Source organism: Nerophis lumbriciformis, linkage group LG34 (genome assembly GCF_033978685.3).
Source record: "Nerophis lumbriciformis linkage group LG34, RoL_Nlum_v2.1, whole genome shotgun sequence".
Lineage (NCBI taxonomy): Eukaryota > Metazoa > Chordata > Actinopteri > Syngnathiformes > Syngnathidae > Nerophis > Nerophis lumbriciformis.
In genome coordinates, this window is record NC_084581.2 from 17,149,031 (window position 1) to 17,167,528 (window position 18,498).

The window sequence follows — 18,498 nt, forward strand, 5'->3', positions numbered from 1 at the left end:
GCGTCCAATCTCAGATTTACAGTCGAAACATTTGCATTCATTTTTCTGGTTCATTTTTCATACGTGGATATATAAAGTAGTTCAAGTGTACACACACCAAGTCGGATAGTACAATTTTGTATTCACGTTTTCAATATGTCCTAATTTTTATTTTAGTTTTATTGATACTTTTTGTATATATATATATATATATATATATATATATATATATATATATATATATATATATATATATATATGTACATGTTATATCTTATTTTTTGTGTATATTTTCTGTATTGTTAAAATGCTCCTGTGCTAAAAAGTTTTTTTTTTTTAGGTATTTTAGAATATTCAAAATAGTGATGTCACTGTGAAAGCACGGGCATTTGGCACCACTTTATGGAATATTTACAATGAAAACACCATAAAAAAAAATTATTCCTACCAATAGAGTACTATTGGTATACATTTCAATTATTCTGAATCACATCTTATTTTATAACTGCTATCAGTAATTGTTTCATTGAAAGTAACCTCATTTTGAGTGCAACTTTATTTGGATCACGGTTAAAAATGTATGTGTTGAAATGTCACTGTGGGTAGTTTTACTTTTATATATTTGTGTGAAGTTATATCTGACTGGTTGGGTACACTATGGTACATTAGCAAGATAACATCATTACCAGTGAGTGAGGAAATTATCTTTAGATACATTGCATTGTTGAACGTCCATCTTGTCTTTTGATCCTGACTACACTCTATATTGCCGTTTTAACTCTCAAGTCTAGATTTATGTGATTTGCAATGTTCAAGGCTGCTGTGTGTGTGTGTGTGTGTGTGTGTGTGTGTGTGTGTGTGTGTGTAAATTTTGCTCCCATGTGATTTTCCTCTCTGAAAGGACTGTTTGAGTGGTGGAAAAAAAGAGAAAGTGATCATGTGCATGGAAACAGGAACACTTGGTACTTATATGTACATTTACTTTCATTGTGCCATTCCTAAGTAACTTCAACCTTCCTGTGTGTAACATTTAATGGTTTAATGTTAACCCCGTTCAGGCCTGTCAAAGCACTTTGACACAAATTATGTTTTCGAGCTATAGAAGACGAAAAAAAGATGAATACAACATGACTTCAAACATTATTATTCTAAAATGTTGAGGTTCAGTCTAACGCAGGTGTGTCAAACGTACGGCCCGCGGGATGAGTTTGCTAAGTATAAAAATGAGCTGAAAATTTTGAACGAAAGAAACAGCTGTTCTAAATGTGTCCAATGGATGTCGCAATAGCAATTCTTTGTATCTTTGTAGATGATGCTACATATGTAAAAAAAAAAAAAACCACATGATGTTAGTGCACCAGTCAAGGAAAATGAGAAAACTACATAAATAACATACTGTAATTTGATTTTGATATTATTTTTTTATCATGATAGATTGAAAATGAACACAAATGAGTTGACTGAGGAAAATTATCACATGCTTTATTCAGATAGTATAAATAACGACAAATAAAGGTAGAATACTATTAACCGCAACATGTAAGTGTAAAAAAACCTCAACAACATTATGATTTGTAGACTTTCAGAATGTGCTTGTTCTATTTTTAAACAAAGAAAACAATCTAAAGTTGTCTTAATTTTTAAGTTATCGTGCCGTGATTTTACCGCTCCGGCCCACTTGAGAGTAGATTTTTCTCCATGTGGCCCCCGATCTAAAATGAGTTTGACACCCCTGGGCTAACGTCACAAACAAATGCACCACAAAACAATGTTTCACTATTTAGTTAAAAATCTGAATAACCTGGACTCAACTATGACTCTGATTGGTATGCTCAAAATATTATTATTTTTTAGGTTAATTTAAGTAATTTACTACAATTGATGCACAAGTGTAATTAATCTGATTAAAACATTTAATCATTTGACAGCACTAATTTTTAAACTAGTTCGCCATGCCGCAGGCTCTTCCACAAGTGATTGGCTAAACAGTGCTTACATTAAAGGGTGCAATCGCGTAATCTGTGTCCTGTTTTCATTTTTTTTGCTCAAATTACAGAACACTATTGAGGTAGTTCTTGTGCTTGTCATGTGTTTAGACACGACCATGAACTCAAAGCCTCACAGTAGTTCCTGCTGGTGTAGCAGAGTAGGAGGGTGGGGGGGGGGCTTGTACGCTAACTCTCGGTTGGAAGGGGCGGAGCTTGTAGCCTCCACCATGTCATAGGCTTGGACGAGTCTGTAAGCGCGAGAGGAAATGCGGCAGAAGGAGAGAGCAGATGAACAGAAGTCTGACGAGAGGGATGCTCTGACTTCATCACTTTGCTCTCCCCTTTCTCTGTCCTTCAGTTTTTTAACCTTCTGCTGCACAGTCAAGCCTTCTCATGGTTTTGCCTCCTCTCCTTTTCCACACACTTTAGTTTGATCCCTCTTCCACCCCGGCATGCCCGTGCTGGAGGGGCTGTGGAGTCCAGATCTCAGGCTGGGTGTCGAAGGTGGAGGCTGCCCGGATGATGACGCCCCTCGCTCCCCGATCTGGGGGCCCTTGAAGACCCCGCCGGTCACCTGCGGGGGCTTGTCTCTGGCCCTGGAGCTCCCGGCGCTCATACGGCAGCTACGGGCAGCGTGGCGGGCGCGCAGAGGAGGACGACCGCGGCAGCCGGAGAGATGTCAGGATGGTGCTTGGGTGGAAGCTGGAAAGGGAGAAGCAGAAGAGGAGGAAGAAGAAGTGAAGCTTGACCAGGAAGACAGGATCACACATCTGGAAGGTAAAATAGTAATGCTTGTCTTTTGATTAAAACTTCATGTTGCACTTTTGTTTGCCATGTTTGTTTTATAAGCTTTGGCTTTGTTGTGTTAGCTGCACAAAAGCTTTAATTAATGCATGCATTCTCTTAACCAAAACACAGACTACAAAAGGCACATTTTCAAGTCAATGTTTTGTTTACAGAAGTGAGAGACACTTTTCTACAATTACCAGCATTTAGAAGATGTGTGCTTGACAACATCTCCTTGAAAAGGGAGGTTACCGTACAGCATAAAAAAAAAAAAGGTTTTGATTTTTGTATGATTGGACATTTTGGAAGGAGTTACTAAGGAAAACCGATGTAGAGCTGTATTAGATATTTCTAATGCGATGGGAGAATGTTGTATTGAACAAAATAATGTGGCTTCTCCCATATCTTGTTATTTTCTTCGAGAAGTGAACTAGTTGAGACTGTATCAACTGGTTGCAGCACCCTATATTTTGCTCCAATTACTTCAATAATCTTCACAGAAATTGTAATAATTTAGTGCAATTTCTGCAGTGAACTTTTTGAGCTACCTAAATAATTTAAACCAGACTAAAGCAACCTTGTTTGTTTAATGAAACCAAATATAAGCAAGTTTTGGAAAACCCAACAGAGCGCTAACCTTTTTCAGAACTCAACAAAAACGATGCAGTTGAGTTTGCTACTTCCTGGTGAATGTGCAGCATGATTAAAGACAACTGTGATAGACGCGCAGAGCCCCATTTGCATTCTGGGGGCGGAAGGGAAATTCTGTTGTGACCAACGTTCCCTATAAGGTGCGCGCCTGCGCAATTGCGCATTGCTCACACGCCCTGTGCGCACAGCAAATCTATGCTGCGCACAAAATCAAATCCCATCTGAACTATTAACAAAATAAACAGATAACAATTTGTTCTGTTTGATTTTGAACAGGTGACGGCAAGCGGCCACAACAGAGAAAACAATGTTTGTCAACACTGTTAAATTATTACGTGTGTAGAGATGCTTTAAAGAGGGCAGGAATTCCATCCATCACTTCATTGAGCAAAACTGTTTGTCGGCCGTAACCACAACAAAAACATAGTAAAAAACAAACAAACTTCTATGTACCAAAACTGGTCATTGTTTGCTGGACAAACCAGGCTTAAACCAAATCTTTGTCATCTGTCATATCGACAGCAGCCGTTCTCTCTCTCTCTCTCTCTCTCTCTCTCTCTCTCTCTCTCTCTCTCTCTCACTTGCAACAACGCACGCACTCACCGAACTTCGCCAGTGATGCATTTACTGCCACACAAAAAGTTGGATAACTCTTAACACCACACAAAGTTTAAATTCCAGATCCTTACACTATGACTCCCCAAACAGATGTGCTTATTCTAGTGTCATTTATTAAGAATTTTAATTTGTCAAATGAATATTAATCATGGAACGCTGTTACTAGATTACATTTACCAGTAGTAAATGACATCTCATGGACAAAGATAAGACCTTTTAGAGGAAAGTTCTGTTGTCAGATGGAACAAAAATTGAGCTGTTTGGCCACAATGCCCAGCAATATGTTTGGAGGAGAAAAGGTGAGGCCTTTTATCCCAAGAACACCATTCCTACCGTCAAGCATGGTGGTGGTAGTATTATGCTCTGCGCCTGTTTTGCTGCCAATTGAACTGGTGCTTTAAAGAGAGTAAATGGGACAATGAAAAAGGAGGATTACCTCCAAATTCTTCAGGACAACCTAAAATCATCAGCCCGGAGGTTGGGTCTTGGGTGCAGTTGGGTGTTCCAGCTGGACAATGACCCCAAACACATGTCAAAAGTGGTAAAGGATTGGCTAAGTCAGGCTAGAATTAAGGTTTTAGAATGGCCTTCCCAAAGTCCTGACTTAAACGTGTGGACAATGCTGAAGAAACAAGTCCATGTCAGAAAACCAACAAATTTAGCTGAACTGCACCAATTTTGTCAAGAGGAGTGGTCAAAAATTCAACCAGAAGCTTGTGGATGACTACCAAAAGCGCCTTATTGCAGTGAAACTTGCCAAGGGACATGTAACCAAATATTAACATTGCTGTATGTATACTTTTGACCCAGCAGATTTGGTCACATTTTCAGTAGACCCATAATAAATTCCATCCATTTTCTTCCGCTTGTCCCTTTCGGGGTTCATAAAAGAACCAAACTTCATGAATGTTTTTTGTGACCAACAAGTATGTGCTCCAATCACTCTATATAAGAGTTGTAGAAATTATTGGAAACTCAAGACAGCCATGACATTATGTTCTTTTGACCACGACTGTATATTAAACGGAACTAAATGTGATCTCTGAAAGGACTACACATTTTTTCCAAAGCTGGACCCCCACTTAGACATAAAACACTATAGCACACAGCTCATGAAAAACAAGATTGTGTTTGTTATATTCATTTAAGTGGGCCAAATCACTCATATTAGAAGAAAAAATGTAATAAAAATGACTGCTGTCATTTGATTATTAAAATAAAACATTTAACTTGTTATTAAGTCAGCTTTGGGACAGGTGTGCTGTTGGTGTGGCCATAGTGTGCACGTCTGATGTTGCTCACAGGTGCTCCACTGAATGCTCAGGGAGTTTTTGAGTTTGCTCACACACATGAACAACTAGAGGGAACATTGGTTGTGACTAAAGGCGGTAAAAGTGTAACTAATTCTGCTTTCTATTCAGCTCTTCAGCACATATTAATGACTGATTTATTGTTTCCTAGAAATGGGCAATATCTTTTTTTGCAGATTCCAGCAAGTTAACTAACAACAATACCGTATGGACGTCTTGAACTAGCTGATGAAGTAGTGAGTCACTCTCCAGGGGAATTACCTGCACTGACTCATTTCTAACCTTAGTTATAAGGACACCCGGGTGGAAAAGGTGCACACGGTGGGCTGAGTTTCCTGTCAGCGTCGCAACCGCATTGACCCCCAAGCCGAACCAAGTTCATGTGATGGACTGGTTGTGCAACACGACCCCGCTGAACAAATAGTGCTGCTATTGATAGATGCATTGGAAAGGTTATCAAGGGCTCGAAATGACTAACGTTGTTGATCACAAATATGACTACATAATTGCATTTTTGGGCTGCTTGTTGGAACAGGGGTTAGTGCAGGGGTGTCAAACACGATTACACTGAGGGCCACACTGCAGTTATGGCTGCCTTAAGAGGGCTGCTTGTAACCGTATATAATTTATGAATATTAATGTATAAGAATTCACCTCATGATATTATAAAATTAATTGTTGTGCATTTGATTATTATATCACTGTAAAAAAAAAAAAAAAAAAGGCAGCCACAACTTCACCGTAAAGTTTAATCAAATGGAAAAACGGTACTATAGTGTTTTTTTTATTATTGTAAAATCTATTGTCATTTCTACAGTGTACAATTTGATAAATAACTTTCTTTGATATAACTCAAGCAGATATTCATTTTGTTTTAATTTTAAAAAGTTTGAAATGAATGAGAGTATTATATTTGTTGCATTATTAGATAATACAGTTGAAAATATACTCAATAGCATGCAATACATGTATTTCTGTCTGTCACAATGAAAAGATTACATTTAGTAAGCGATAAAATGCTTTATGGACTCATATAATTTCAGGGCTTTCGCGGGCCGCGTTAAAAGATGTGGGCCAAATCTGGCCCCGGGCCTTGAGTTTGACACCTGCGGGTTAGTGCGTGTGCCTCACAAAAAGAAGGTCCTGGGTTCGGTCCCCGGGCTCGTGGTCTTTCTGTGTGGAGTTAGCATGTTCTCCCGTGACTGCGTGGGTTGCCTCCGGTTACTCCGGCTTCCTCCCACCTCCAAAGACATGCACCTGGGGATAGGTTGATTGGCAACACTAAATTGGCACTAGTGTGTGAATGTTGTCTGTCTATCTGTGTTGGCCCTGCGATGAGGTGGCGACTTGTCCAGGGTGTACCCCGCCTTTTGCCCAAGTGCAGCTGGAATGGGCTCCCAAAACAGAACAAGTGGTTGAAAATTAATGGAAGGACAGATGGGTGCACATTTTAGGCAGAATTATTTTTCTGTTAATGATGACTTGGCGCTGTTAGGGGAAAATGAAGTGCACTACTTAGTTGCAACCAGCAGAGGTGCTGTTGATTCAATCGCAACTACTTTGCTGTTTCAAGAAGGAGAACATGCCTTCCGCTATGAAGAGGTGTGCCGTATTCTATAATGTCCTGCTTTTATTTCAGTATGGCACACTGGTATGGAAACGGGAGTTCAGAACCGGCTGTTATTACCTAAATGTGAAAATGCATGTATATAAGGACCTTTTTAAAAAGAGAAAATGGATATTGATTTGTAATTAGGGCTCGGCGATATATCGAGTTTGTAAGATATATATCGATATGTTTTTAAACAAGATAAGAAAATATCGTGATATCGATATCATTTGTTTCACGTTAAAATTACCAAACACCGCTTATTTGTTGTGTTCTTTGTTCTCCCCCGCTCCCCCTCCATGGTCTACTAAACCCCTCCCCTCCCCCCTTCCAAGACGTGCTTGCACGTATGAGAACATCCATGATTGGTTGGTTGTTTACTATGATGAGTCACAATTGGTTAGGGACAGGCCAATCAGAGGCAAGATAGGGCGGGTCATCGAACCAGGAAGGGAACTCACAAAGTGCCTGCCTGCAAATGTATTTTTTTATCTGAATTTGATACATTTTGCATTATTTGCACAGCTGTGTTATTTATTTTATGTAGAAATAATATTTTTCTACTTTATTTCTGTTAAGGAATTCTGTACTCCTTAAACAGTTTATTTTCTGTGCTATTAATACCCAACTCTTGACTAACTGGGTTAATAAAAGTGCCACTGACTGTTTACAGTACAGTTGTCATTCACTTCAATTTCACTGATTATCGCTCAAAAATGAATATCTTTATATGTATACTTTCACCGAAAAATATCGAGATATATATCGAACATCGAGTTTAAGTAAAAATATATCGAGATATAGTTTTTCGTCCATATCGCCCAGCCCTACTGGTAATGCATGAGAACGTGTGCTCTCTATGACTACATGGTCACCTATTACCAAGCATACAAAATTGCACAACTCAGCAGCAACAGAACCAATGTTGTAATCGTGAGAACGAGCAAACAGCTCAGTCATCATTAATACCCTTGATCACTTCTATGGTAAACTGTATGGCGTAGTGTGTAACATGCAGGATAATGAAGCAGCTAAAGCTGCTGAATGTTGACCATTAACAATACTTCAAATGCAGGAATCTCATGGGGTTATTAAAAAACGACACCAGGAAGTTGCCTACAGCCAGGGCCGGCCCGTGGCATAGGCCGTATAGGCAAATGCTAAGGGCGCCGTCCATCAGGGGGCGCCACGCCAGTGCCACAAATGTTGGAGAAAAAAAAAAAAAAAAAAAGTTGGTATTATTATTTGTAAATACAAAAAATAATCCCACGTTAATTAAAATGCAAAGTAAAGCCTATTTAATAGAAAAATTATTTGTTACAACATTACGCCCCCCCCCCCCCCCCCCCCCCCCACCCCCCCCGCACGGTGCACCCCCTCCCTTCCCGTATCATGACTCTTTTTGGACGTCACCACATCAAAAAATCAACACAAGATGTCAAAACGGCCAAAACTGTCAGGTGCCCAGGGAAGAAAAAAGAGAAAAGAGGAGTAGAAACGAGAAAAGACAGAGTTAGCAGGTAGGTATCGTTAGCCTACATGAAATTATTTGTCTGTTACAGAATGTGATGGTAACCTGGCTTTTTAGCATTAAGCTAATGTTACATGATTCGGCAATTGCTAATCAATAAATAGCTAGTTCTGTTTTAACGTCGGGTTAATTTTGTGGAGGGGGCTAAATTGTTATGGAAAATAATAATGTAACGTTAGGTAATTACAGTACTCCCACCTTACATTCCTCAGGGACATTTGTATTAGATCTTTTAAGCAGGTGTTTTTTGTTTACATTGTTATTGCCTTCTGGTTAGCTAATGTTTGCCCTGCAGGTAATAGTCACTTTTCCACCCCTTTATATATTAGGTATAGTTGTAAGTAAAAAAAAAAAGGTCAAAGACAAAGCTATTCGGTTTCTTGTGAGTATATACACTTCACTGCCGATGTGGGGGGGCGCCACCTAAAATCTTGCCTAGGGCGCCAGATTGGTTATGGCCGGGCCTGCCTACAGCCACAGCTGTTAATGCCAATGTTTTTGACCCAGTGCTAAGTCAAGAACCTTAGGATGCTCTGGAGTTAATTGAATAACATGTGAATTGTGTGTGTGTGTTTGTGTTTGTCCATTGCTGTCCAATATTAACATTCCAAAATGTCTTTTTTTGTGTGTAGGAAAGCGAAAGAGGAGTAGCAGCTGTGTGCATGTTTGTATTATGGATCCAGTTAAAGCAACAGCTGCAGGCATCAGGAAACATCATCTGCTTGTGTGTGTTTGTAAATCACTCTTGCGTTAAAGTTTCCACGCTGTCCTTGTCAGCCGTGTGTGTGTGTGTGTGTGTGCGCGCGTGTTTGTGTGTGTGTCAGTTGAGGAGCTAAACAGCCTTGCAGTTACATGTGTGCTACATCCACACACACACATCGTACACACACACACTCATGCCAAGCCAGTCAAGTGAACAAGGTGAACATCGGTTTGTGTGCAAGCGAGTAGGCGTAGGAGATGAACGCCAAACGTGCGCTCTTGCTGTCACCGTCATGGATTTAACCTAATTTGCATGTGTGTGTGTTGGATATGGGGGTTGGATGTATGCCTAATGTGCAATGTGAGTGTTTAGTCGTTGGATGCAGAGGCGGTGCGTGTGTACACAGTTGTCTTATAAACACGCCTTTCAATTCCCTGTCCTAAATGACCCACTTTGATGCCTGTGAGGAGACAACGACCTAGTTATCACGCCAACGGTTAAGGGAAGAGAGCAGGATGCAGAAGATGAGCAGGGAGGAAATAAAGGATGTAGCGACAAGTTGGAGACGTTTCCTTCAGCATGCAGTGTAAAAAAAAAAAAAAAAGTCATTCCCACGTTCCTGCTTCTGCTTTTTCTCCATTATTAAGTAGGCCAGCAGGCTCCTTCTTCTGCTTCCCCTTTACAGGCTGACTGACTTTCCCTTCAAGCTGTTTGTGTTTGTTGACTGGACTTATTGTGCAAACATGGTCCGTGTCGCCATCTTACCACTATGTAATCCCGTCAGGATGTTTATACATTGCCTGGCTACGAATCAATTCATCAATCAGGGTTTGAACTACAGCACATTCAACCCCTGCATGAAGTCAGACCAGCCAGCCAGTTCACTTCACTGAATTACTAAAAACAGAAGATAAAGTCTCATTAGTCATGTAGAGGATCTTTGATCAACAGTTTTGCGATATGTCCTTAATAACATTGGAGAGCTTCTGTCATTTAGAGGATCTTTAACCAGTGTTTTTTCAGTAGGTCGTTAAAAACATTGGGTCGCTTCTGTCATATAGAGGATCTTTGATTGGCTTTTCTGCAGGAAGTACTTAAAAACAGCGAAATGCTCCTATCATACAGAGGATATTTGATTGTGGTTTCTTAGCTGGTTTTCTGTCATATAGAGGATCTTTGACCATCAGTTGTGCAAAAGGTTGTTTAAAACATTGGATCGCTTTTCTCAAGGAGAGCATCTTTGACCAGCAGTTGTGCAAAAGGTTGTTTAAAACATTGGATCGCTTTTCTCAAGGAGAGGATCTTTGACCAGCAGTTTTGCAACAAGTCTTTAAAAACATCGGATTGCTTTTGTTATATACAGGATATTTGACCAGCTGTTTTGCAATATGTCCTTAATAACATTGCATAGCTTCTGTGGTATAGAGGATCTTTGACTAGTGTTTTTTGCTGTAAGTTCTCAACTACAGCAGAGCGCTCCTGACATATAGACAATATTTGGATCGCTTTTCTCAAGGAGAGGATCTTTGACCAGCAGTTTTGCAACAAGTCTTTAAAAACATCGGATTGCTTTTGTTATATACAGGATATTTGACCAGCTGTTTTGCAATATGTCCTTAATAACATTGCATAGCTTCTGTGGTATAGAGGATCTTTGACTAGTGTTTTTTGCAGTAAGTCCTCAACTACAGCAGAGCACTCCTGTCATATAGACAATATTTGACCAGCAGTTTTTGCAATAGGTTGTTGAATTGGATTGCTTCTGTCATATAGAGGATCTTTGATTGGCGTTTCTGCAGGAAGTACTTAAAAACAGCTGAATGCTCCTATCATACAGAGGATAATTGATTGTGGCTTCTTAGTAGGTTTTCTGTCATATAGAGGATCTTTGACCAGCAGTTGTGCAAAATGTTGTTTAAAACATTGGATTGCTTTACTCAGGTACAGGATCTTTGACCAGCAGTTTTGCAACAAGTTTTTAAAAACATAGGATCGCTTTTGCTATATAGATGATCTTTGACCAGCTGTTTTGCAATATGTCCTTAATAACATTGCATAGCTTCTGTGGTATAGAGGATCTTTGACTAGTGTTTTTTGCAGTAAGTGCTCAACTACAGCAGAGCGCTCCTGTCATACAGACAATATTTGACCAGCAGGTTTTGCAATAGGTTGTTGAATTGGATTGCTTCTTCATATAGAGGATCTTTGATTGGCGTTTCTGCAAGAAGTACTTAAAAACAGCTGAATGCTCCTATCATACAGAGGATAATTGATTGTGGCTTCTTAGTAGGTTTTCTGTCATATAGAGGATTTTTGACCGGCAGTTGTGCAAAAGGCTGTTTAAAACATTGGATCGCTTTTCTCAGGACGGGATCTTTGACCAGCAGTTTTGCAACAAGTCTTTAAAAACATAGGATCACTTTTGCTATATAGAGGATCTTTGACCAGCTGTTTTGCAATATGTCCCTAATAACATAGGAGAGCTTCTGTAGTACAGAGGATCTTTGACTAGTGTTTTTTGCACTAAGTTCTCAACTACAGCAGAGCGCTTCTGTTATATAGAGGATATTTGACCAGCAGTTTTTGCAATAGGTTGTTGAATTGGATTGCTTCTGTCATATAGAGGATCTATGACCAACAGTTTTACAAGAAGTCGTGAAAGACATCTGGTCATTTCTGTCATAATAGAGGATTTTTGACCAACAATTTTACAATTGGTTGTTAAAGACATTGGGTCGCTTCTGTCATATACAGTTTATTTGACTTGTGCTTTTCAGTAGGTTTTTAGGATCTTTGACCAGCAGTTTTGCAAAAGGTTGTTAAAAATATTCGATCGCTTTTCTCAGGTAAAGGATCTTTGACCAGCAGTTTTGTAATCAGTCTTTAAAAACTTCAGATTGCTTTTGTCATATAGAGGATCTTTGATTAGCAGTTTTGCAAGAGGTCAATAAAAACATCAAATTGGTCTTATCGAAACTTTAAGGAGGTTGTCACGGAAGTAAACAAGTTAGGAGCCAAACTTTCACATACTCTTAATACCAATTATGCTAATTCCTAATTATCCATCCATCCATCCATTTTCTACCGCTTAATCCCTTCGGGGTCGCGGGGGGGCGCTGGAGCCTATCTCAGCTACAATCGGGCGGAAGGCGGGGTACACCCTGGACAAGTCGCCACCTCATCACAGGGCCAACACAGATAGACAGACAACATTCACACTCACATTCACACACTAGGGCCAATTTAGTGTTGCCAATCAACCTATCCCCAGGTGCATGTTTTTGGAGGTGGGAGAAAGCCGGAGTACCAGGAGGGAACCCACGCAGTCACAGGGAGAACATGCAAACTCCACACAGAAAGATCCCGAGGCCGGGATTGAACTCACGACTACTCAGGACCTTCGTATTGTGAGGCAGACGCACTAACCCTTCTTCCACCGTTCCTAATTATATTAACATAATATTTAGACATATAGGCTATATACTGTATATTGTTACTTTCCATGCAGTCAGCTTTCGGCCTCCGGCCAAATGTTTTTAGCCCAATGTGGCCCCCAAGTCAAAAGTTTTGGACTCCCCTGCTGTATCCACTTTAATCCATTTACACGCCTACCAAAAGCCACAATATATACATACGTTTTTGTTTTGTCCTGCAATGACAAGTGACTACTCCCCTTTACCAGACTGACAGGCAAACAAGCTGAGCTTTTACAGTCTGGATTTTTCAAAACCTCAGGGACATATTACGCTCCAGTTCCTCTCATTGTGTGTAAATAATTCACTATTTTTGCAGTTTGTAATGTATTCAAGTGTGTAGTGTTTTGTGTTTGCTTGTGTGTTGTATGTGGTGTGCATGTTAAATAAACAGGGATAGCAATCTTCTTTATTAATTGTATTTTTTTTGCAGCTTTTAAGATTATTATTTTATTTCGGGATATTTTCTGGCAATAAAATGATTCACAATATTTTAGGAGAGTTAACATCAATCATCAATCAGAATCAATAACTGCACACTCAATAAGATCCACAGGGATCAATATTAGGACCACTATGTTAGGAGAAGGGGTGGTCCTATGATGATGAAAGTCTGGACCTTTCATCAAATTGTGCTTCATTAACACACTGCTCAAAAAAATTAAAGGAACATTTTGAAAACACATCCGATTTCAATGGTGAAAAAAAAATGTCGGATATCTATACTGATATGGACAGTTTAATGTCTCAGAAACAAAAGGATGCCACACCTTTTGATGGAAATAAAAGTTTTCAGCCTACAGAGGGCTCAGTATATAGACACCCCAAAAATCAAAGTGAAAAAATTATGTGGCAGGCTCGTCCATTTTGCCTAAATTCAATTTCTGCAACTCAAAATTATTTTCAATATCTTGTGTGGCTCCCACGTGCTTGTATGCATGCTTGACAACGTCGCGGCATGCTCCTAATGAGACGACAGATGGTGTCTTGTGGGATGTCCTCCCATATCTAAGGGCATCAGTGAGCTCATGTAAAGTCTGAGGAGCAACCTGGCGGCGTCTGATGGACCGAAACATTATGTCCCAGAGGTGTTCTATCGGGTTTAGATCAGGTGATCGTGAGGGCCATTCAATTGTGTCAATTCCTTCATCCTCCAGATACTGTCTGCATACTCTTGCCACATGAGGCCGGGCATTGTCGTGGACCAGGAGGAACCCAGGACCTACTGCACCAGCGTAGGGTCTGACCATGGGTGCAAGGATTTCATCCCGATACCTAATGGCAGTCAGACTGCCGTTCTCTAGCCTGTAGAGGTCTGTTCGTCCCTCCATGAAAATGCCTCCCCAGACCATCACTGACCCACCACCGAACGGGTCAGGCTGAATGATGTTGCAGGCAGCATAGCGCTCTCCTTGGCTTCTCCAGACCCTTTCACGTCTATCACAGGTGCTCAGGGTAAACCTGCTCTCATCTCTGAAAAACACAGGGCGCCAGTGGCGGACTTGCCAATTCTGGTGTTCTATGGCAAATGCCAATCGAGCTCCACAGTTCTGAGCAGGGAGCACATGGCACACTACAGGACGTCGTGCCCTGAGGCCACCCTCGTGAAGTCTGTTTCTGACTGTTTGGGCAGAGACATTCACACCACTAGCCTGCTGGAGGTCATTCTGTAGGGCTCGGGCAGTGCTCAACCTGTTCCTCCTTGCACAAAGCAGCAGATATCGGTCCTGCTGATGGGATGAGGACCGTCTACGGCCCTCTCCAGCTCTCCTAGAGTAACTGCCTGTCTCTTGGAATCTCCTCCATGCTCTGGAGATTGTACTGGGAGACACATCAAATCTTCTTGCAACAGCACGCATGGATGTGCCATCCTGGAGGAGTAGGACAATCTGCGCAACTTCAGGAAGGTTAAGAAATCGCCTCTTGCTCCCAGTCGTGATAATGACTCTAGCTAAAGCCAACACTTGTGGAAAAACAGTTAAAAAAGATCAAGAGGGAGGAACTTGAAATGGCCTCCACCTGCAAAACCAGTCCTGTTTTGGGGGCCATCTCGTTGTTGCACCTCTAGTGCACCTGTTGTTAATTCCATCAACACCAATGCAGCTGAAACTGATTAACAACCGCCTCTGCTACGTACCTGACCAAAACCTTATCCGAAAAGTGCAATTGAATTCATGCCGTACCCTGATAAAAAACTGTTCCTTTAATTTTTTTGAGCAGTTTAGTAGACTGAAGGGAGCGGTGCAAACAAGCACTGACCTTTGAACGCTCCTCATCTTGTTTTGTGCTCTATTAGAAACCAAAGTTCGATCTTGGCAACAACTTGCAACTTTTCTTGTATTGGATTGTGTTGGTGTACCTAATAAAGCGTCCAAAGATCGCTCATGGATCATAACTGGGACTTTTTTCCGCCATGAAAGGCGCTCTCCTGCCAGCCAAACTCTTGTCAGAGGCGTGAAGTCCTCGGGATTCATCCGACGTCAACGCGCCTTTTGTTTTTCTGTGACAGATTGGGAACGTTAACGAGGCTTATCATGAACATCTTGAGAACACTGTGTTATTGACTCATTATAGTTGTTCCCCTGGAAAGTGTGACTCTTATGAAACTGCAAGTAAAAAAACCTAATGTGCGCAAATGACTTCATTTTCTTTCTCATTTCTGCTGGCAGATAGCAGACGGACTGCGTGTCATGGCGGCGTGTTGCTGGCTGAGAGAAGAGGCTCCTATCCTTTAATTGACCTGCATGTCGTTAAGAGTAAGTCGAGATTTCTTTCGCTTGTCTTGAGAACACCATAAATGTGGAAAAAAGAGTCATCATGAAGTTATACGAAAGCAGTATAATTCAAATATAAAACCGATTAATTCTTAGTAAAACATTTATCCAACTGAATAGTTGGTGGTAGTAATAAAATCTGCACTTTAACACGGAATCATTTTCTTCTTTGTTGGTCGTTCTATATAATTTAGTTGGTACGCCTCGTATATTGCTTAAGTGTCTTTTTTTCAAATGTGAAATAAACACATTTCGAGACTGTAAATATTTGTTAAAAAGGCGGTACCTCCAATTTTCATGGGATTCTGTTTTGATTAAAGATTTCGTCCAAAGGTTGTCCCAGGTTTTGTATACTGTCTAGCTCGGGTGTCAAACTCATTTTAGCTAAGGGGCCGCATGAAGGACCAATTATACCCAAGTGGGCTGCACTGGTAAAACCATGGCGTAATAACTTAGAAATACAGCTATGACATATTCATATTTTCTTTGTTTTACCTTGACGCAAAATGTACATATCACAAAGAATCCTTTTGACAAAACACTTTGTTAGTAGAAAATTCTGAGGAAAAAAATGATGCAATTGCAAAAACACCATGAAGAATGAACAATGAACTTAGAATGTGTCAGTATATCTACAATGCCAGTAAACTGTAAGTCACAGCCTATCTAGGACTGAACAAAATACAAAATAATCAATAAATAAAAATTCTTCAAGGTTTCAAATACTTTACGGCATTTATCATTTCCACTTATTAATCCTGTGCTAATTAAACAAAACATTCAAAATGAGGTAGAAACTATTAAAGAGGGTTGAGCTACTCCCTTCCTGATAGGCATCACTGTGTATTAACCCTTGTGTGGTGTTCGGGTCTGTGGGACCCGTTTAAATTTTTTATTAAAAGAAAAATGATACAATTAATGAATTTTTCAAACTGAGACTCACTGACTTTGGCTCATTTTCTGTGAAGAACATATATCAGAATACATATTTAAGGACCACACACCATACACCCCCCCTACACATTTCTATTACATATAAGATGTCCGGGTCCACTGGACCCAGGGCTCATAGAAGTGTGGAAATTGATGTTCTGTGTACCAAACAAAGCCAGCCACCCACACACACACACACACACACACACACACACACACACACACACACACACACACACACACACACACACACACACACACACACACACACACACACACACACACAGCAGGCCTAGACAGGAGGAGGACAGAGTGTAAGTACACAGAACATCAGAGGGTCAAATGTGCGAGAAAATGAGAGCAGACAGTGTTGACAAACAATGTTGCAACTTTATGTGGGAACCGCAGGTGCAGAAACACAGAAGAAGAATCTCTATGGGATGCAGAAACTGGCAGAGAAATTTTCCGTGCAACGTTTTTATTGTTGTTACTCAGCCAGCGTTTGTGGGTCTGATGAAACCATTGCATTTTGTGGCTTTTAATGCCTCACAATCAAACACTTTTATGTTAAAATACTGAACAGATATTTATTGGGATAAAGTAAACATCTGTTCAGTATTTTAACATACAGTAAAAGTTGCATTTTGTGGCTTTTAATGCCTCACAATCAAACAGTTTTATGTTAAAATACTGAACATATGTATATTGGGATAAGGTAAACATCTGTTCAGTATTTTTACATAAGAGTGTTTGATTGTGAGGCATTAAAAGCCACAAAATGCAACGGGTCCATCAGACCCACAAATACTGGCTGAGTAACAACAATATGAACATTACACAAGGGTTAATAGAAAAATTTAATCTGTGCGTTGCATGAACAATTTAAACAAACCAATTTAAGAGACTGACGGTATTGCAGTAAATCAAACACAGTTTACTTTCTTTACCTTTCCACAGAACACAATCATTTTCACAGAAGGTGCAGTATTTTAAGTGGCGTTATGGATTTTTTTTACTCCTGAAACCTGGCATCTTTTATCTTTCACAAGTGCATCAATATCAGGTGTCACATCTTGAGTGGCAGATAATTTCAGGATGTTATTCAAGTCCTTGTGCGTGAGCATTGAGCGTAGCTTTTTTTCTTAAATTGATGCTCGTTACAGAGAACACTTGCTCACAAAGATATGTGGTTTCCCATTCACTTCTGTGAATAAATAGGAGGATGACATTCTGTACTCTGCAACCACTTTTGTCTTTTTTGACACAGACATTTTGTGGAAATGATGCCAAGGCACGACGTCTTTGAAGCAGAAGACTTAAATCGACAGGTTTTATGTTGGGTGGAGGGGAAGGAGCCTCAACCCCGCTTTAGTGTGTACCACCAACTTGGCATAATTGCTTGGCCGCTGTATAAACCATTTGCTTGCCTAACAGAATTGCTATTGCGACATCCAGTGGACAGCAGTTTATTTCATTTAAAAATGCAGCTAATTTAGCAAACTTATCTTGCGGGCCGAATGAAACCCTTTCCGCGGACCGCATGTTCGTACAGACAAACATTTCACGCAACAATCTAGTCTGTCTGCCTGCGTATCCATCCATTTTCTACTTCTACTTCTTGTCCCTCTCTCGGAGTGGCAGTGGGGCTGGACTCTATCTCATCTGCACTCAGGTGGATGGCTGTACACTCTTGGACAAGTCATATCATTCTGCATAATCAACTACCCAAACAAGGAATCCCACGTATTGGTGACTCAGTTGCTGTGCTTTTTTTTTTTTTTAAGTATGACCCTAAAATAACGCAAAATGGGGCCAGAAAAAGTAGTGCGTATCAGCACTTTGATAAATAAGGTGAGAAATATTATTAAATTTAGGAAAGAACTCGTAGCAAAGTACAAAAATGGCATCCACGTGACTCTCCTCTAACTTTTTTCATCTACGCTCGTTGCAGTTTTTGCCAAAAGGCATCTTCAGTAAAGGTAAAAGTGATGTCTCCTTTACACATTTAATTCATTATTGATATGTGTTTTACATTGTTAATTTTGCATGTAAAACTATATAATCATTTGTAATTAAAGCTCTTTGGTGTTGTTATTTTTGGGTGTCTGATACATATTAGTTTGATTTTTTTGTATTTTTGTTT

The 18,498-nt window shown here is 40.1% G+C and overlaps 1 protein-coding gene across 3 annotated transcripts in view; it reads left to right on the plus strand.

The window, feature by feature from the left end:
* The window catches only part of LOC133576442 (3',5'-cyclic-AMP phosphodiesterase 7B-like), a 115,092-nt gene that overhangs the window by 22,093 nt on the left and 74,501 nt on the right, over window positions 1-18,498 (plus strand). For 2 of the 3 annotated variants that reach the window (XM_061929655.2, XM_061929656.2), the window contains exons 3-4: window positions 2,397-2,744; window positions 15,318-15,404. In XM_061929655.2, coding sequence (XP_061785639.1) covers window positions 2,420-2,744; window positions 15,318-15,404 — 412 coding nt within the window. In that variant the 5' untranslated portion in view covers window positions 2,397-2,419. Of the gene's footprint in view, window positions 1-2,219; window positions 2,745-15,317; window positions 15,405-18,498 lie in introns of those variants that run through there. The other variant, XR_009811637.2, reaches the window with a different exon arrangement.